At 48.7% G+C, this 16,894-nt stretch overlaps 1 protein-coding gene across 1 annotated transcript; it reads left to right on the top strand.

The window, feature by feature from the left end:
* The first annotated feature begins 10,585 nt into the window (after positions 1-10,585).
* On the top strand, positions 10,586-16,894 carry NOP10 (NOP10 ribonucleoprotein). The gene is made up of 2 exons (XM_084227358.1): positions 10,586-10,663; positions 16,617-16,894. Exons 1-2 carry the CDS (start codon positions 10,610-10,612, stop codon positions 16,755-16,757), a joined length of 195 nt encoding a protein of 64 aa, XP_084083484.1. The 5' UTR covers positions 10,586-10,609; the 3' UTR covers positions 16,758-16,894.

Genomic DNA, 16,894 nt, shown 5'->3' with positions numbered 1-16,894 from the left:
AGAAGAAGAGGAGTCAGATGACTGCTGCAAGGATCAGGGACAGGCAGTGCATAGTGGAGCTGCATTGTGAAGGAACTTTAAGGAGGTATGAGACCCTGGAGATATGAAATCCCTTGCACTATAATGACACTAGAATTCGTGTTAAGACAACACAGAACCTCACGGGACCAAGATTCCATTGTTATACAGTGGAGCTTCATGGATCCAAGGAACCACTGTGACACAGCAGGGCCAGATGGAACCAATGGTCCATAGAGATACTGCAGATCTAAGGAGACCCTGGTGATGTTGTGGAACCTCGTGGAACCAAGGGGCCATTGTGACACTGCAGGGCCTTATTGGAATAAAGGACATGGTTGACAGGACAGAAGCTCCTGGAAACTATGGGGCATTGTGAGACTGGAGAGCCTCATGGAACCAAGGAAACAGCTGGGAAACCGAGGAACCGTATGGAACCAAGTAGCCATTTTCACACAACAGAACCAAGGAGACCATTGTGACATCATGGAACCTCATGGAAACAAGGGTCCATTGTTACAGTCCAGAACCAAGGAGACCATTGTGACATCATGGAACCTCATGGAACCAAGGGTCCATTGTTATGGTCCAGAACCAAGGAGACCATTGTGACATCATGGAACCTCATGGAACCAAGGGTCCATTGTTACGGTCCAGAACCAAGGAGACCATTGTGACAGAACAGAATCTCAAAAGACCAAGATTCCATTGTTATGCAGTGGGGCTTCATGGATCCAAGGAACCACTGTGACACAGCAGGGCCTGATGGAACCAATGGTCCATAGAGATACTGCAGATCCAAGGAGACCATGGTGATGCTGTGGCACCTTGTGGAACCAAGGGGCTGTTGTGACACTGTGGCGCCCCATGGAACGAAATATTCATGGTGTCACAGCAGAGCTACTTGTGACCACTTGTCCATTTTGACACTGCAGATCCAAGAGACCAGGGTGGCACTCTGGCAGTTCCTGGAACCAAGGGGCTGTTGTGACACATCAAGGCCTCGTGGAACCAAGGAGAGCATTGTGGCAGTGCAGAACCAAGGAGGCCATTTTGACAGTACAGAACCCAAGGGAACCAAGGGTCCATTGTTATACAGCAGGGCCTCATGGAACCAAGGGCCCATTGTGACACTGTGGGGCGTAATGGAGCGAAGGACACCACTGATACTGAAATCCACTGGATAGAAACCTTCTCACACAGTTTTGAGTATTGAAAGCAGGTCTTCTTTATTACAGCATGCTGGTCACTTGGGCAAATCCTTCCTCCGTTTGAGTGCACTGAGCATCAAATGAAAAGAGTTTTTTATCACACACAATGATTATGTATCCATTAGCTATCCCCCCTTCCTCTGAGTTTATTTGACATAGTTGCACCCAGTATCACAAGTCCTTACATGGTTCTTTGGGGTTTGTCTTCAACATCCAGTGTCCTTTTTAGGTGGCTGTTCTTTGACCCCCCTTTTGAGTAAGGGCAATATTATTGTTCTGCATAACTTCTATTTTGTCAGCCTTGCAGAGTGAGATGGCATCCTGCTTGCATTTTGTGTGACTTCTGTTTGCCAGAGGTACATCCTTCATCAGTTTCCCCAAGGCTGGGCTGTTCTGTTCTCCTGTCCTTGAAAAGAGTAAATGTTGTTCTGTTCTTCTGTCCTTGTCTCAGTGCTCGCCCCGCATGAGGCGTCTGCAACCCCCCAACCTTTGGGCCTGGGGTGGGCAAGTGTTCCTGGGGGAACAGGGATGGGACAGCTGGGCTGGACTGACCCAAGGGATGTTCCATTCCATGTCACACCAGGATCAGCACTTAACTGAGAGAACTGGGGCGGGTGGGGGGGGAGGGGCAAGGGGGGTAGGGGATCTTTTTAAAGATATTTTTCTTTCAAAACAGTAACAAACTAACAAATACAGAACCCTCTCCTGCCACAAGGTAATCAAATATTTTCTGCTGACAGGAGATTTCCTGCCTATTTTTATTTTTTCTGTTTGTGGTCTTTTCTTTTTGTGGTTGGTTTGTTTCTGGGGGTTTTGTGTATTTGTGGGTGGGTCCTGCTTTGGGTATTCTGGTTGGCTTTGGTGGTTTTTTGATTTGGTTTGAGTTTTTCCCTGTTGAACTGCCTTTCTTCTGATGCATAAGTTTTTTCTGCCCTTTCTTGTGCCTTGCTTGGCACCTGATGGCAAGACAAATTTACCAAACTCAGTCATTTTGCCCAATTATGTTTTGCAGTAACCTTCAACCAGATGAGTTCAGTCACAGACTTCCTGCAATTTGGCAGCATCCACAAAGGAATTGAAAGTGCATTTCATGCCCTTGTAGAGATAATAGAAATATTCCACAGTGGTGGTCAAGGGCTGGTCACTGAGGGATGTCACCAGGGCGTGGCTGCCAGGAGGACTCTGTACCATGGATGACATTTGGCCCTCATTGTTCAGCCAAATTCCCACACAGCCCATGTTCCACTCCTTCAGCCCAGCTCTCTCCAGTCTGGCTCTGAGGACACCACAGCAGACCCTGTCACAGGCCTGGCTGAAGTCTGGGCACACAACATGCCCTTCTTTTCCCTCCCATGTGGGTTCTGCAGTCCCTGCCCTGTGCTTCCAGTGCCTGGAATGGCTGCAGGAGGATTTGCCACATCCCCTTCCCTGCTGAGCCTGACCAGCCTGTGACTCTGCCAGTCCCCCTCCCTGCCCTGTTTGCAGACTGGTTCCATGTCTGCCCTTCCCAAGTGCCCAGGACCCTCTGGGATGGCTCTGGCCTTTCCAAGGGGTTTGAGAGAGGTCCCACAGTGACAGTGCCCAGGCTTCTCAACATCCCTGACACCAAAGGCCTTTTCCACATCTCTCAGTCCCAGGTCAGTGCCACGAACACAGCACAGCCCTGTCCAGATCCTCAGGGTGGTTCAGAAGGGAGGCAGCTCTGATTTCTCCCCACAGAGCCTCACTCTATCCAGTGTCTCTCTGGCTGCCCAGTCCATGGCTGCCCTGAGCATTTTTCCTGAAAAAGGAAAGTGTGCTTGTACTTAGCATGCTGTCCAGACATGCAGTGTAGCAGGGAAAATGGCCAGAAGCCCCTTGGCCTCTGATGGTTCTACTGAAGCCTTTGTGCTGCCAACAGAGCGGGTGGGCAGGGGCCGGAGCTGTGGGGATCCCTGTGAGAGCAGTTCCTGGAGATGGCCACAAGCCCTGTGCCAGGCAGGAAGTGCTGTCTGTGTCCTCCTGCCCGTGTGGTGCTGGCTGGATTGCTGAGGGCTCTGAGGTGCCTCGGGCTGGGGCTTTTCCGGAGCTCCTGTGGGGCTGCGGCGCTGCTGCCGGGCAGGTTGGCCGGGCTGGGGGAGCCCCTGAGGGGCTGGGGCACTGGGAAGCCGTGAGCAATTGGGTGTCAGAGGCCATAAGCAGCCCCCTGGCAGCCACCTTGATCCTGACAGCCAGCTGCTCTGGTGCTTCCTCGGTGGGCAGTTGGAGGGACCCCCAGGAATCAGGCATGGAACCCTGGTCCCGGCCTTTCAGGGCTGTGAGGCCAGGAGTTGTGGGACTGGGCGTGTGCCCTCCCTGTGCTCAAGAATGGAATCCCTGGCCCCTCAGCCTTAGGCATTGAGCTGCACTGCCTGCTTGCAGAGTCTTGTTCCTGTTGCTGTGGGGGAGGCTGAGCTCTGTGGCTTTAGGCACCATTGAGCCAGAAGAGCAGCAGCTTTGAGCCCAGAGGGGCCACAGAAAGGCCCTCTGGACAAAGGGCATTCCTGACATTGCCAGGGCAGGGACACATGGGAGTGTGGCAGGCACCTTCAGGGTGCTACGCTGGCTTTGCACTGGGCCACCTCCCTGTGTGTGCAGGGCTGGCTCTTTGCTTTGCTGTCCTCGGCCTTTTGCTGTCGTGCTCCATTGGCTGCCTGCAGAGAGGGGCAGCCCTATAAGGAGGGTGAAAGGCCTGTCTCCAACATCTCAAGGGGGAAATGGAACTCTCCCAGCCCTCAGCCCATGCTGTAAGCAGAGCAGAGCCTGTCCCCCAGCTCTGATGGCTTTCTGCCTGCTGCTGGCCCCTGGCCACCATGACCCACTGCACTCGCTCTGAGTCACCTACAGGATGGCTGGTGCCTCTTGATTTGCTGACGGGACGTGAGGGTTACTGAGGGAAAGGTGGGTGTCCCAATGCTGAGGGCACACGTGGGTCACTGAGCAGACTTGAGGCTTCCCCAGCAGGCTGCAGGTGCCTTATGTGTCACTGAAGGGAAGGCAGATGCCCCGTGTGTGGCTGAGGTGTCATGATGGTCTCTGAATGGCCTGCAGATGCCCTGCATGCCACTGAGGGCATGTGAGTGTCCCTGAGGGGAGGTGGGTGTCTGTCGTGTTCCTCAGTGTCTCTGTATCTCTGGGAGCCTCTCAGGAACCCCTGGCCAAGCCCAAGTTGGCAGATACCATGAAAAGCAACCCCAACACGGCCGACTGCAGGGAGACACTTTCTCGTGTCCCGAGGGTGCTGAGGGCAGCTAGGCTGGTCGCCTTTGCAGCAGGAGAGACACCAGAGACATTGGTGGAAGATAAAGGGCCGACTCTTAGCAGGGGTTCATCCAAGGTTTTATTCAGGAGCCAGGGGAGCTCCAACACCTTGGGGGGCCTCCTGCTGAGAGCCCCGGGAGATGTGCCGAAGTTGTATTTAAAGGGAGGTGGAAACCAAAAGTAGATAACATTTTACCAACCAATAAATGGCCCTAAGGGATGGGTACTAAGGGATGGACATTTAGGACAGCGTATAGGACAAGTCTCAGGGGGCTGACCCCTAGCCTCTGGCTAATCACTCGACATCTTGAACCGAAGCTTCTAGATGAAGGGGATGGGATGCTGAGTGATTGACAGAGAGCCAGGGTGGGGATATTTGGGGATGATCTCATCAAGGGAGAGGGATTACATAGGTAAAGGGAAAAGGGGTACAGTCTGGGAAAAACTATTTGGGAAAACTATGGGGATACAAAAACCAAACTACTTCAAAGTATTACAAAGTATAAAAACACACTACAACACCTCAGGGTATGTCGTCGGTGTCACTGAGGGAACGTGAGCGTCACTTGAGGGGGACACGGGCACGCCGCGTGTCGCTGAGCGCACATGCCGCTCGCTGAAGGGACGCCAGGGCCGCTGAGGGGACGCGGGCTCGCCCTGAGGGACACGGCAGGGCCGGGCCGGGCCCCGCTGCGCCGCCGCCGCCCGCTCCCCGCCGCAGGGAGCGTTTCCCGCCCAGCGCGGGCGGCCCCGCCCCGCCGGTCCCCTCAGCCGCGGGCGGGAACTCCGACCCGCTGTGGCCGCCCCTCGGGGCCGGGCGCCGGGCGGCTTCCAGAAGCCGTGGGGAGCTGCCCTGGGGCTGCCCTGCGCTCATACACACCGAGGAGGATGGGGCAGTGTTGTCTCAGGACTAGGGAGTGTTTCACTTTGCGAGAGGTAAAGCTGCAGTAGCTTGTCGGAATCGACGGGAGACAAGCACATCCGATGATGATCAACAAGTCTCAAATTTATTTAGGCAATAAGCATACTTTTATAAGCATAGTAATAAGGTTCATACATATTGCAAAAGTAGAGCTCATAATTGGTCCACAGGTGGAGGTCAGCTCCACCTCTACTATCACATTCTCAGGATGCTTGTGGTTTTCTACTCTGGCTAGACCCTGTTTACTCCATCTTGTAATTATATAAGTTCTTGCCCAAGGAGACAGTGTCCTTGCCCACGACCCTATTGCTTTACCAGCTGCAACTTATCATGACCCCTCTATTCTAAACAGGCATCCACAAAACTCTTCACAGTAGCTTAGAGCGAGAGAACACAGTGGAGGAATGCTGGAATTACCTGGTGTCACCTGTAGGGCACGGAATGAACATTTGGGCTTTAAAGTGCAGGTAATCACTGGAATGTGAGAATAATGACATCGGAGGTCATTTGTTGAGTATATGTAGTGGATATTTGCGCAGGAAGATGTGAGGTGATCTCTAGGGGACAAAATTACTTTGAGGAAAAGTTTGAGTCATTTCTAGAGGACACATTGAGATAATTTTGTGACAAAACCTGAGATAAATGTCAGGGCAAAGAAAGAACATTTGTGGGGTAAAATCTCAGGTTCTCTGCCTTCCCACTACCTCATCCCAGGCCCCAGCAGGGGAGCTTTGCCCTCCCTGTCCCCAGCCAGCCCAGCCCGGGCACCTCAGGGCTGCCCCCACCCTCCTGCTGAGGCCCGGCCTCGAGGGCTTCTGCCGCAGGCCTGGGAGACGCTCTGGGGAAGCGCCCGAGCAGCCGGGGGCCAGGGACAAGGCGGCTGCCTGGGGGCTGCTTGTGGCCTCTGGCACCCAATTCCTCGGGGCTTCCCACCGCCCCGGCTCCTCAGGAGCCTCCTGTGGTTCTGCCAAATGACAGAGGCAATTTAAAGGACACACCACTGGAAATAATGTTCTTATTTTACTATCAATAAGAAGGAACCACAGTGTAAGATGATACATTCAATAAAAAATGTGCACTTGGTTTTAGTGACAAGGAAAAACAAGCAAGGTAGTGCACCTAAATCAGTACTATGAGAGAGAAAGGAGAGCGATTTAGAAAGAATCATCACCAATTGCCTAAATTGTTTATCATCTTGCAGATCTGCACTTGCTGGGGAGCCGCATTTTACATCAAGGACCTGGAGAACCATTCCCAGCAATTGGGAAAATCCTAGGCCATCCATTCACCCAGAGATGAGGTCTCCAAATTTGCCTCAAAAGTGGATCCAGCTTTTATAGGCCAAAAAGAGCAAGTCAATGTGACTCAATTGTATTTTTAGCCCAGAAACCCCTGCAGCTGATGGCACACTTCACAACCAGCAGGGACACCGCTAGGCCAAAGCCCAGACCTCTGCTGGGAGAGTTTCACCTCAAATACCCTACAAACAAACCTCTCGTCAAGTCAGTTGGGAAAGTTTTTTAAAATGATACATTTCTGGCACCTAACTACACAGGGTTATGTGAAAGTTTCTGAAGCAGCTGCCTTGGAGTCAAAGAGCCAGCATTAAGAGTCCTTGTCATCTATTTGTAGCTAAATCACACTTCAGGGGACTTGAAGGAGTTTGGAATGAGTTAGAGACTGGACCTCTGAGTTTTTTAGATGATGCCATTTCTTTTTCTTATCTTCTACATAGACAGGAAGGGTGAGTTTGGCTCACATCTCCACCGCGAGGCTCAGAAGGTCACAAGACTCCTAGTTACAAGACCCTTTAAGGATTTATTGGCCAATAAAGCACTGCCAACAAGGATATTGTCGCTGTAGGACACGAAAGAACGCACGCACCCCTCTCCAGGTGAGAAGGAAAAGAGGGCATTTATTCTCTGACTCCATCATTTATAGTTTTACAAAGGTGACAGTGGATTGGAGGGTGACAGTGCCACCTCTCCACAGACACTGGCTTAACCAACAGTCCGTCAACAGTGTCCGTTTCCACAAGAATGTAAACTATGAGTTGTTTACAGAAAAGCGTGTGGGAAAGTTCTTTACAAAAAAATGTCAATAGCAGAAGGCCTTTCTAGAAATCTCAAAAACCCAGGGTGACAAATAATGTTCTTATTTTACTGTCAATAAGAAGGAACCACAGTGTAAGATGATACATTCAATAAAAAACGTGCACTTGGTTTTAGTGACAAGCAAAAACAAGCAAGGTAGTGCACCTAAATCAGTACTGTGAGAGGGAAAGGAGAGTGATTTAGAAAGAATCATCGCCAATTGGCTCAATTTTCCCTTTTTCCTCCAAATTTTCCCTTTTCCCCCCAGATTTTCCCTTTTCCCCCCCAAATTTTCCCTTTTCCCCCCAAATTCTCCCTTTTCCCCCCCAAATTTTCCCGTTTTAGACCCAAATTTTCCTTTCCCCCCCCCAAATTTTCCCTTTTTTAGACCCAAACTCTCCTTTTAAACCCCCAAATTTTCCCTTTTTAGACCCAAATTTTCCCTTTTTAGACCCAAATTTTCCTTTCCCCCCCCCCCAAATTTTCCCTTTTTTAGACCCAAACTCTCCTTTTAAACCCCCAAATTTTCCCTTTTCCCACCCAAATTTTCCCTTTTTCACCCCAAATTTTCCCATTTCTCCAAAATTCTCCTTTTTGGGCACAATTTTTCCATTTCTCCCCCAAAATTTTCCCTTTCCTGCCTCCAAAATTTTCAATTTTCCCTCAAAATTCTCCTTTTGGGGCACAATTTTACCCCGTTTACACCCAAATTTTCCCTTTTTCACCCCAAATTTTCATTTTCCCCCCCAAATTTCCCTTTTTCTTCCAAAATTCTCCCTTTTTAGACCCAAATTGTCCTTTTTCACCCCAAATTTCCTTTTCCCCCAAAATTCTCTTTTTTGGGGCACAAATTTACTTTTTTTCCCCAAAATTTTCCCTTTTCCCCCAAAATTTTCCCTTTTTGGGCACAATTTTTCCCTTTTTCCCACCCAAATTTCCCTTTTTCTACCAAAATTCTCCAATTTTTAGACCCAAATTTTCCCTTTTTAGACCCAAATTCTCCTTTTTAACCCCCAAATTTCCATTTTCCCCCCAAATTTCTCCTTTTTGGGCACAATTTTTCCCTTTTTCCCCAAAATTTTCCCTTCCCCCCCCCAAATTTTCCCTTTCCAGACCCAAATTCTCCTTTTAACCACCAAATTTTCCCTTTTCCAAAAAAAAATTTTACTTTTTCACCCCAAAATTTTCCCCTTTTTCCCCAAAATTCTCCCTTTTGGCCACAATTTTTCCCTTTCCCCCCCCCCAAATTTCCATTTTTTCCCTGAAATTTCCATTTTTTCCCCAAAATTTTCATTTTTCCCACTCAAATTTCCATTTTTTGTCCCAAATTTTCATTTTTTCCACCCAAATTTTCATTTTTTCCACCCAAATTTCCATTTTTGCCCCCAAATTTTCTTTTTTCCCCCCAAATTTCCATTTTTTGGGCAAAAATTTCCATTTTTTTCCACTCAAATTTCCATTTTCTTGCCCCAAATTTTCATTTTTTCCCCCAAAATTCCCCTTTTTGCCCCAAATTTTCCCTTTTTCCACCCAAATTTCCCTTTTTCCAACTAAATTCTCCCCTTTTTCCACCCAAATTTCCATTTTTTGGGCAAAAATTTCCATTTTTTCCCACCCAAATCTCCCCTGAGTGCCCAAATTCTCCATTTTTGGCCCCAAATTCTCCCTTTTTTCACCCAAATTTTCCCTTTTTGCTGCTCAAATCTCATTTTTTGGCCCAAAATTCTCCGTTTTCCCCCAAATTTTCCCTTTTCCCCAAAAAATTTTCCATTTTTGGCCACAATTTTTCCATTTTTCCCCAAAATTTTCCTTTTTTTCGCCCAAATTTTCACTTTTTTACACCCAAATTTTCCCATTTTCGACCCAAATTCTCCTTTTTAACCCCCAAATTTTCCCTTTTCCCCCCAAATTTTCCCTTTTTCCCCAAAATTCTCCCTTTTTGGGCACAATTTTTCCCTTTTCCCCCCCAAATTTTCCCTTTCTCTTCCAAAATTCTCCCTTTTTTAGACCAAATTTTCCCTTTTTTGACCCAAATTCTCCTTTTTCCCCCCAAATTTCCATTTTCCCCCCAAATTTCTCCTTTTTGGGCACAATTTTTCCCTTTTTCCCCAAAATTTTCCCTTCCCCCCCCCAAATTTTCCCTTTTCAGACCCAAATTCTCCTTTTAACCACCAAATTTTCCCTTTTCAAAAAAAAATTTTTACTTTTTCACCCCAAAATTTTCCCTTTTTCCCCAAAATTCTCCATTTTGGCCACAATTTTTCCCTTTTCCCCCCCAAATTTCCATTTTTCCCCACCCCAATTTCCATTTTTTTTTCCCCAAAATTTCCATTTTTCCCTGAAATTTCCTTTTTTCCCCTCTAAATTTCCATTTTTTGCCCCCAAATTTTCATTTTTCCACCCAAATTTCTCTTTTTTCCACCCAAATTTCCATTTTTTGGGCAAAAATTTCCATTTTTTTCCACCCAAATTTCCATTTTTGAACCCAAAATTCCATTTTCCCCCCCAAATTTTCATGTTTTCCACCCAAATTTCCATTTTTTCGGCCACAAATTTCCATTTTTTCGATCAAATTTTCCCTTTTCCACCCAAATTTCCATTTTTTCCCACCCATATTTCCATTTTTTCCCCCAAATTTCCTTTTTACCACCCAAACCTCCCCTGAGTGCCCAAATTCTCCAGTTTGGCCCCAAATTCTCCCTTTTTTCACCCAAATTTTCCCTTTTCGCTCCAAACTTCCCCTTTTTGCTGCTCAAATCTCATTTTTTGACCCAAAATTCTCCTTTTTCCCCAAAATTTTCCCTTTTCCCCCCCAAATTTTTCCTTTCCCTGCTAAATTTTCCCTTTTCAGACCCAAATTCTCCTTTTAATCACCAAATTTTCCCTTTTCCCAAAAAAATTTCTCTTTTTCACCCCAAATTTTTCCTTTTTCCCCCCAAATTTTCCCTCGGTTCCCTTCCGGACTCCCCCCTCCCTTCCGGAACTACATTTCCCATCACCCCCTTCGCCAACTTCCGGTGTTAACCCCGCCCACTTCCCCTTTAATCCTGAGGCGACTTCCGGTCCGCTTTCCCGCCATTGCCGCCATGTTCCTGCAGTGCTACGAGAACGAGCGCGGCGAGCGCGTTTACACCCTGAAGGTACCGGGGGCATTTTTGGGGCCATTTCGGGGATTTTTGGGCAATTTTGGGGGATTTGAGGAGGATTCGGAGGGGATCCGCGGGGTTTGGGTGCCCGGGTGCGGTTTGGGAGCGATGCGGGGGAGTTTGGGTGGCCTGAGGGGCGAATTTGGGTGTCCTGAGGGGGGAAATTGGGGGGATTTTAGGTGTCCTGAGGGGAAATTGGGGGAAATTGGGACAAATGGGGGGAATTTAGGGAATTTGGGGGGATTTGGGGGGATTTGGGGTGTCCTGAGGGGGAAATTTGGGGGGAATTTGGGTGTCCTGAGGGGAATCTGGGTGTCCTGAGGGGAGAATTTCGGGGATTTTGGGGGATTTGGGGTGTCCTGAGGGGAATTTGAGGAAAATTGGGGGAATTTGGGGAATTTAAGGAATTTTGGGGGATTTGGGGGGATTTGGGTTGTCCTGAGGGGGAATTTCGGGGAGTTTGGGGGATTTTAGGTGTCCTGAGGGGGGAATTTGGGTGTCCTGAGGGGGGAATTTCGGGGGATTTTAGGTGTCCTGAGGGGAATTTGGGGGATTTTGGGGGGATTTAAGGAATTTTGGGGGATTTGGGGTGTCCTGAGGGGGAAATTTGGGGGATTTCAGGGCAATTTGGGGGATTTTGGGTGTCCTGAGGGGGGAATTTCGGGAAATTTGGGTGTCCTGAGGGGGGAATTTGGGTGTCCTGAGGGGGGAATTTCGGGGATTTTGGGGGATTTTAGGTGTCCTGAGGGGGATTTGGGGGAAATTGGGGGATTTTTGGGGAATTTAAGGAATTTTGGGGGATTTGGGGTGTCCTGAGGGGGAATTTCGGGGAGTTTGGGGGATTTTAGGTGTCCTGAGGGGGGAATTTGGGGAAATTTGGGTGTCCTGAGGGGGGAGTTTGGGGGAATTTTAGGTGTCCTGAGGGGAATTTGGGGGAAATTGGGGGGATTTAAGGAATTTTGGGGGATTTGGGGTGTCCTGAAGGGGGAATTTGGTAAAATTTGGGGGATTTCAGGGCAATTTGGGGGGAATTTGGGTGTCCTGAGGGGGGAATTTCGGGGATTTTGGGGGATTTTAGGTGTCCTGAGGGGAAATTGGGGGATTTTTGGGGAATTTAAGGAATTTTGGGGGATTTGGGGTGTCCTGAGGGGGAATTTCGGGGAGTTTGGGGGATTTTAGGTGTCCTGAGGGGGGAATTTGGGGAATTTTAGGTGTCCTGAGGGGAATTTGGGGGATTTTGGGGGGATTTAAGGAATTTGGGGGGATTTGGGTTGTCCTGAGGGGAATTTGGGGAAATTTGGGGGATTTCAGGGCAATTTGGGGGGAATTTGGGTGTCCTGAGGGGGGAATTTCGGGGATTTTGGGAGATTTTAGGTGTCCTGAGGGGAATTTGGGGGAAATTGGGAGATTTGAGGGGAATTTAAGGAATTTTGGGGGATTTGGGAGGATTTGGGGTGTCCTGAGGGGGGAATTTGGAAAAATTTGGAGGATTTGGGGGGAATTTGGGTATCCTGAGGGGGGAATTTCAGGGAATTTTAGGTGTTCTGAGGGGAATTTGGGGGAAATTGGGGGAATTTGGGGGATTTTAGGTGTTCTGAGGGGAATTTGGGGGAAATTGGGGGATTTTGGGGGAATTTAAGGAATTTTGGGGGATTTGGGGTGTCCTGAGGGGGAATTTGGGGAAATTTGGGGGATTTCAGGGCAATTTGGGGAGTTTGGGTGTCCTGAGGGGGGAATTTGGGGGAATTTTGGGGCAATTTGGGGGGAATTTGGGTGTCCTGAGGGGAAATTTGGGGAAATTTGGGTGTCCTGAGGGGGAATTTCAGGGAATTTTAGGTGTCCTGAGGGGAATTTGGGGGATTTTGGGGGGATTTAAGGAATTTTGGAGGATTTGGGGTGTTCTAAGGGGGAATTTGGGGAAATTTGGGGGATTTCAGGGCAATTTGGGGAAATTTGGGTGTCCTGAGGGGGGAATTTGGGGGGATTTTAGGTGTCCTGAGGGGAATTTGGGGGATTTTGGGGGGATTTAGGGAATTTTAGGGGATTTGGGGTGTCCTGAGCGTGGATTTTGGGAAAATATGGGGGATTTCAGGGCAATTTGGGGGTCCTGAGGGGGGAATTTGGAGGATTTTAGGTGTCCTGAGGGGAATTTAGGGGAAATTGGGGGATTTGGGGGGAATTTAGGAGGATTTGGGGTGTCCTGAAGGGGGAATTTGGGGAAATTTGGGGGATTTTGGGCAATTTGGGGAGTTTGGGTGTCCTGAGAGGGGAATTTGGGGGATTTTAGGTGTCCTGAGGGGAAATTGGGGGAATTTGGGGGAATTTAGGGAATTTTAGGGGATTTGGGGTGTCCTGAGGGGGGAATTTGGGGAAATTTGGGGGATTTCAGGGCAATTTGGGGGATTTTGGGTGTCCTGAGGGGGGAATTTGGGGAAATTTGGGTATTCTGAGGGGGAAATTTGGGGAATTTTAGGTGTCCTGAGGGGAAATTGGGGGATTTTGGGGGATTTGGGGTGTCCTGAGGGGAATTTGGGGAAATTTGGAGGATTTTGGGCAATTTTAGGGGAGTTTGGGTGTCCTGAGGGGGGAGTTTGGGGGAATTTTAGGTGTCCTGAGGGGAATTTGGGGGAAATTGGGGGGATTTAAGGAATTTTGGGGGATTTGGGGTGTCCTGAGAGGGGAATTTGGGGGATTTCAGGGCAATTTTGGGGGATTTGGGGTGTCCTGAGGGGGAAATTTGGGGGATTTCAGGGCAATTTGGGGGATTTTGGGTGTCCTGAGGGAGGAATTTGGGGAAATTTGGGTGTCCTGAGGGGGGAATTTCGGGGATTTTGGGGGATTTTAGGTGTCCTGAGGGAAATTTGGGGGATTTTGGAGGGATTTAAGGAATTTTGGGGGAATTTGGGGTGTTCTGAGGGGGAATTTGGGGAAATTTGGAGGATTTTGGGCAATTTTAGGGGAGTTTGGGTGTCCTGAGGGGGGAATTTGGGGAAATTTGGGTGTCCTGAGGGGGGAATTTCGGGGATTTTGGGGGATTTTAGGTGTCCTGAGGGGGAATTTGGGGAAATTTGGGGGATTTCAGGGCAATTTGGGGGGAATTTGGGTGTCATGAGGGGAATCTGGGGGGAATTTGGGTGTCCTGAGGGGGGAAATTCGGGGGATTTTGGGGGGATTTAAGGAATTTTGGGGGGATTTGGGGTGTTCTGAGGGGGAATTTGGGTGTCCTGAGGGGGGAAATTCGGGGGATTTTAGGTGTCCTGAGGGGATTTGGGGGGAAATTGGGACAAATGGGGGGAATTTAGGGAATTTTGGGGGATTTTGGGGGATTTGGGGTGTCCTGAGGGGGAAATTTGGGGGATTTCAGGGCAATTTGGGGGGAATTTGGGTGTCCTGAGGGGGGATTTGGGGAATTTGGGTGTCCTGAGGGGGGAATTTGGGGAATTTTAGGTGTCCTGAGGGGAATTTGGGGGAAATTGGGGGAATTTAAGGAATTTTGGGGGATTTGGGGTGTCCTGAGGGGGGAATTTGGGGAAATTTGGGGGATTTCAGGGCAATTTGGGGAATTTGGGGTGTCCTGAGGGGGAATTTGGGGGGAATTTGGGTGTCTTGAGGGGGATTTGGGGAAATTGGGGGAATTTAAGGAATTTTGGGGGATTTTAGGTGTCCTGAGGGGAATTTGGGGAAAATTGGGGGATTTTGGGGGAATTTAAGGAATTTTGGGGGATTTGGGGGGATTTGGGGTGTCCTGAGGGGGAATTTCGGGGAGTTTGGGGGATTTTAGGTGTCCTGAGGGGGGAATTTGGGGAAATTTGGATGTCCTGAGGGGGGAAATTCGGGGAATTTTAGGTGTCCTGAGGGGAATTTGGGGGATTTGGGGGGAATTTAGGGAATTTTGGGGGATTTGGGGTGTCCTGAGGGGAAATTTCGGGGAATTTGGGGGATTTCAGGGCAATTTGGGGGGAATTTGGGTGTCCTGATGGGAGAATTTAGGGGATTTTGGGGAATTTTAGGTGTCCTCAGGGGATTTTGGGGGAAATTAGGGGATTTGGGGGGGATTTAAGGAATTTTGGGGGGTTTGGGGTGTCCTGAAGGGGGAATTTGGGAAAATATGGGGGATTCCAGGGCAATTTAGGGGGAATTTGGGTGTTCTGAGGGGGGAAATTGGGGGGATTTTAGGTGTCCTGAGGGGAATTTAGGGAATTTTGGGGTATTTGGGGTGTCCTGAGGGGGAATTTGTGGGATTAGGGAGGATTTTTGGGGGAGTTTGGGTGTCCTGAGAGGATAATTTGGGGGATTTTGGGGAAATTTGGGGGATTTCAGGGCAATTTAGGGCATTTTGGGTGTCCTGAGGGGGGAATTTGGGGGAATTTGGAGGATTTTGGGTGCCCTGGGGGGGATTTTTGGAGGAATTTCAGGGGAATTTGGGAGATTTGGGGGATTTGGGGTGTCCTGAGGAGGAAATTTGGGGCTTTTGGGGGATTTTGAGGGAATTTAGGGGAATTTGGGTGTCCTGAGGGGGGAATTTGGGGGAGATTTTGGAGGATTTGGGGCAATTTTAGGGGATTTTGGTTGTCCTGAGGGGAAAATTTGTGAGATTTTGGGAAATTTGAAGGATTTTGGGGTAATTTGGAGGATTTTGAGTATCCTGAGGGGGGAATTTGAAGGATTTGGGGCAATTTTAGGGGAGTTTGGGTGTCCTGAGGGGGGAATTTGGGGGATTTCGGAGAAATTTGGAGGATTTTGGGCAATTTTAGGGGAGTTTGGGTGTCCTGAGGGGGGAATTTGGGGGATTTTGGGGAAATTTGGAGGATTTTGAGTGTCCTGAGGGGGAATTTGGGGAATTTTGGAGGATTTTGGGGGAATTTGCAGGATTTGGGTGACCTGAGGGGGGAATTTAGGGGATTTTGGGGGAATTTGGAGGATTTTGAGTGTCCTGAGAGGGGAATTTAGGGGATTTTGGAGGATTTTGGATGTTCTGAGGGGGGAATTTGGTTGTCCTGAGTGTGGATTTGGGGTAATTTCTGTGATTTTGGGGTGATTAATTTCTGTGATTTTGGGGTGATTAATTTCTGTGATTTTGGGGTAACTGATTTCTGTGATTTTGGGGTAATTAATTTGTATGATTTTGGGGGTGATTTCTGTGATTTTGGGGTGATTAATTTCTGTGATTTTGGGGTAATTAATTTCTGTGATTTTGGGGTAATTCCTGTGATTTTGGGGTGATTAATTTCTGTGATTTTGGGGTAATTAATTTGTATGATTTTGGGGTGTTTTCTGTGATTTTGGGGTGTTTTCTGTGATTTTGGGCTGATTATTTCTGTGATTTTGGGGTGATTTTGGGGTAATTATTCCTGTGATTTGGGGTGATTAATTTGTGTGATTTTGGGGTGATTTTTGGGTGATTATTTCTGTGATTTTGGGGTGATTTTGGGCTGATTTCTGTGACTTTGGGGTGATTAATTTCTGTGATTTTGGGGTGATTATTCCGGTGATTTTGGGGTGATTTTGGGGTGATTTCTGTGATTTTGTGGTGATTATTCCTGTGATTTTGGGGTGATTAATTTGTGTGATTTGGGGGTGATTTTGGGGTGATTATTCCTGTGATTTTGGGGTGATTTTGGGGTGATTTCTGTGACTTCGGGGTGATTAATGTGTGTGATTTTGGGGTGATTTTGGGGTGCTTTGTGTGGGTTTTGGGGTGATTATTCCTGTGATTTTGGGCTGATTTTGGGGTGATTCATTTGTGTGATTTTGGGCTGATTTTGGGGTGATTATTCCTGTGATTTTGGGGTGCTTTGTGTGGATTTTGGGGTGATTAATTTGTGTGATTTTGGGGTGATTATTCCTGTGATTTTGGGGTGATTAATGTGTGTGATTTTGGGCTGATTTTGGGCTGATTTTGGGGTGCTTTCCGTGGATTCTGTCTGATGTCGCGCTCTGTCCGCAGAAGGTGTCCCCGGGCGGGGTCCCCACGCGCTCGGCTCACCCCGCCCGTTTCTCCCCCGATGACAAATTCTCCCGCCACCGCCTGGCCCTCAAGCGCCGCTTCGGGGTCCTGCCCACGCAGCGGGGCCGGCCCCTGCTCTGAGCCACCCCAAAAACCCCGGATCCCCCCAAAATCCCCCCGGAGCACGGCGGGAAACGGACTGGGATCGGAGCCGCTCCGGGGGAGGGGAGGAAGGGGTTAAAGAGGATGGAAGTGTCGAGATTAAAGCCTTTGGTGGT

The sequence above is a fragment of the Fringilla coelebs genome (assembly GCF_963513975.1).
Source record: "Fringilla coelebs genome assembly, contig: SCAFFOLD_30, whole genome shotgun sequence".
Lineage (NCBI taxonomy): Eukaryota > Metazoa > Chordata > Aves > Passeriformes > Fringillidae > Fringilla > Fringilla coelebs.
Note: the sequence above shows the minus strand (reverse complement) of the source record. Positions and strands in the feature narration are given on the sequence as shown.

Coding starts and splice junctions, on each gene's coding strand:
- NOP10 (XM_084227358.1), top strand. CDS start 10,610: ATGTTCCTGCAGTGCTACGAGAACGAGCGCGGCGAGCGCGTTTACACC. Junction 10,664..16,616: donor AGCGCGTTTACACCCTGAAG/GTACCGGGGGCA, acceptor CTCTGTCCGCAG/AAGGTGTCCCCGGGCGGGGT.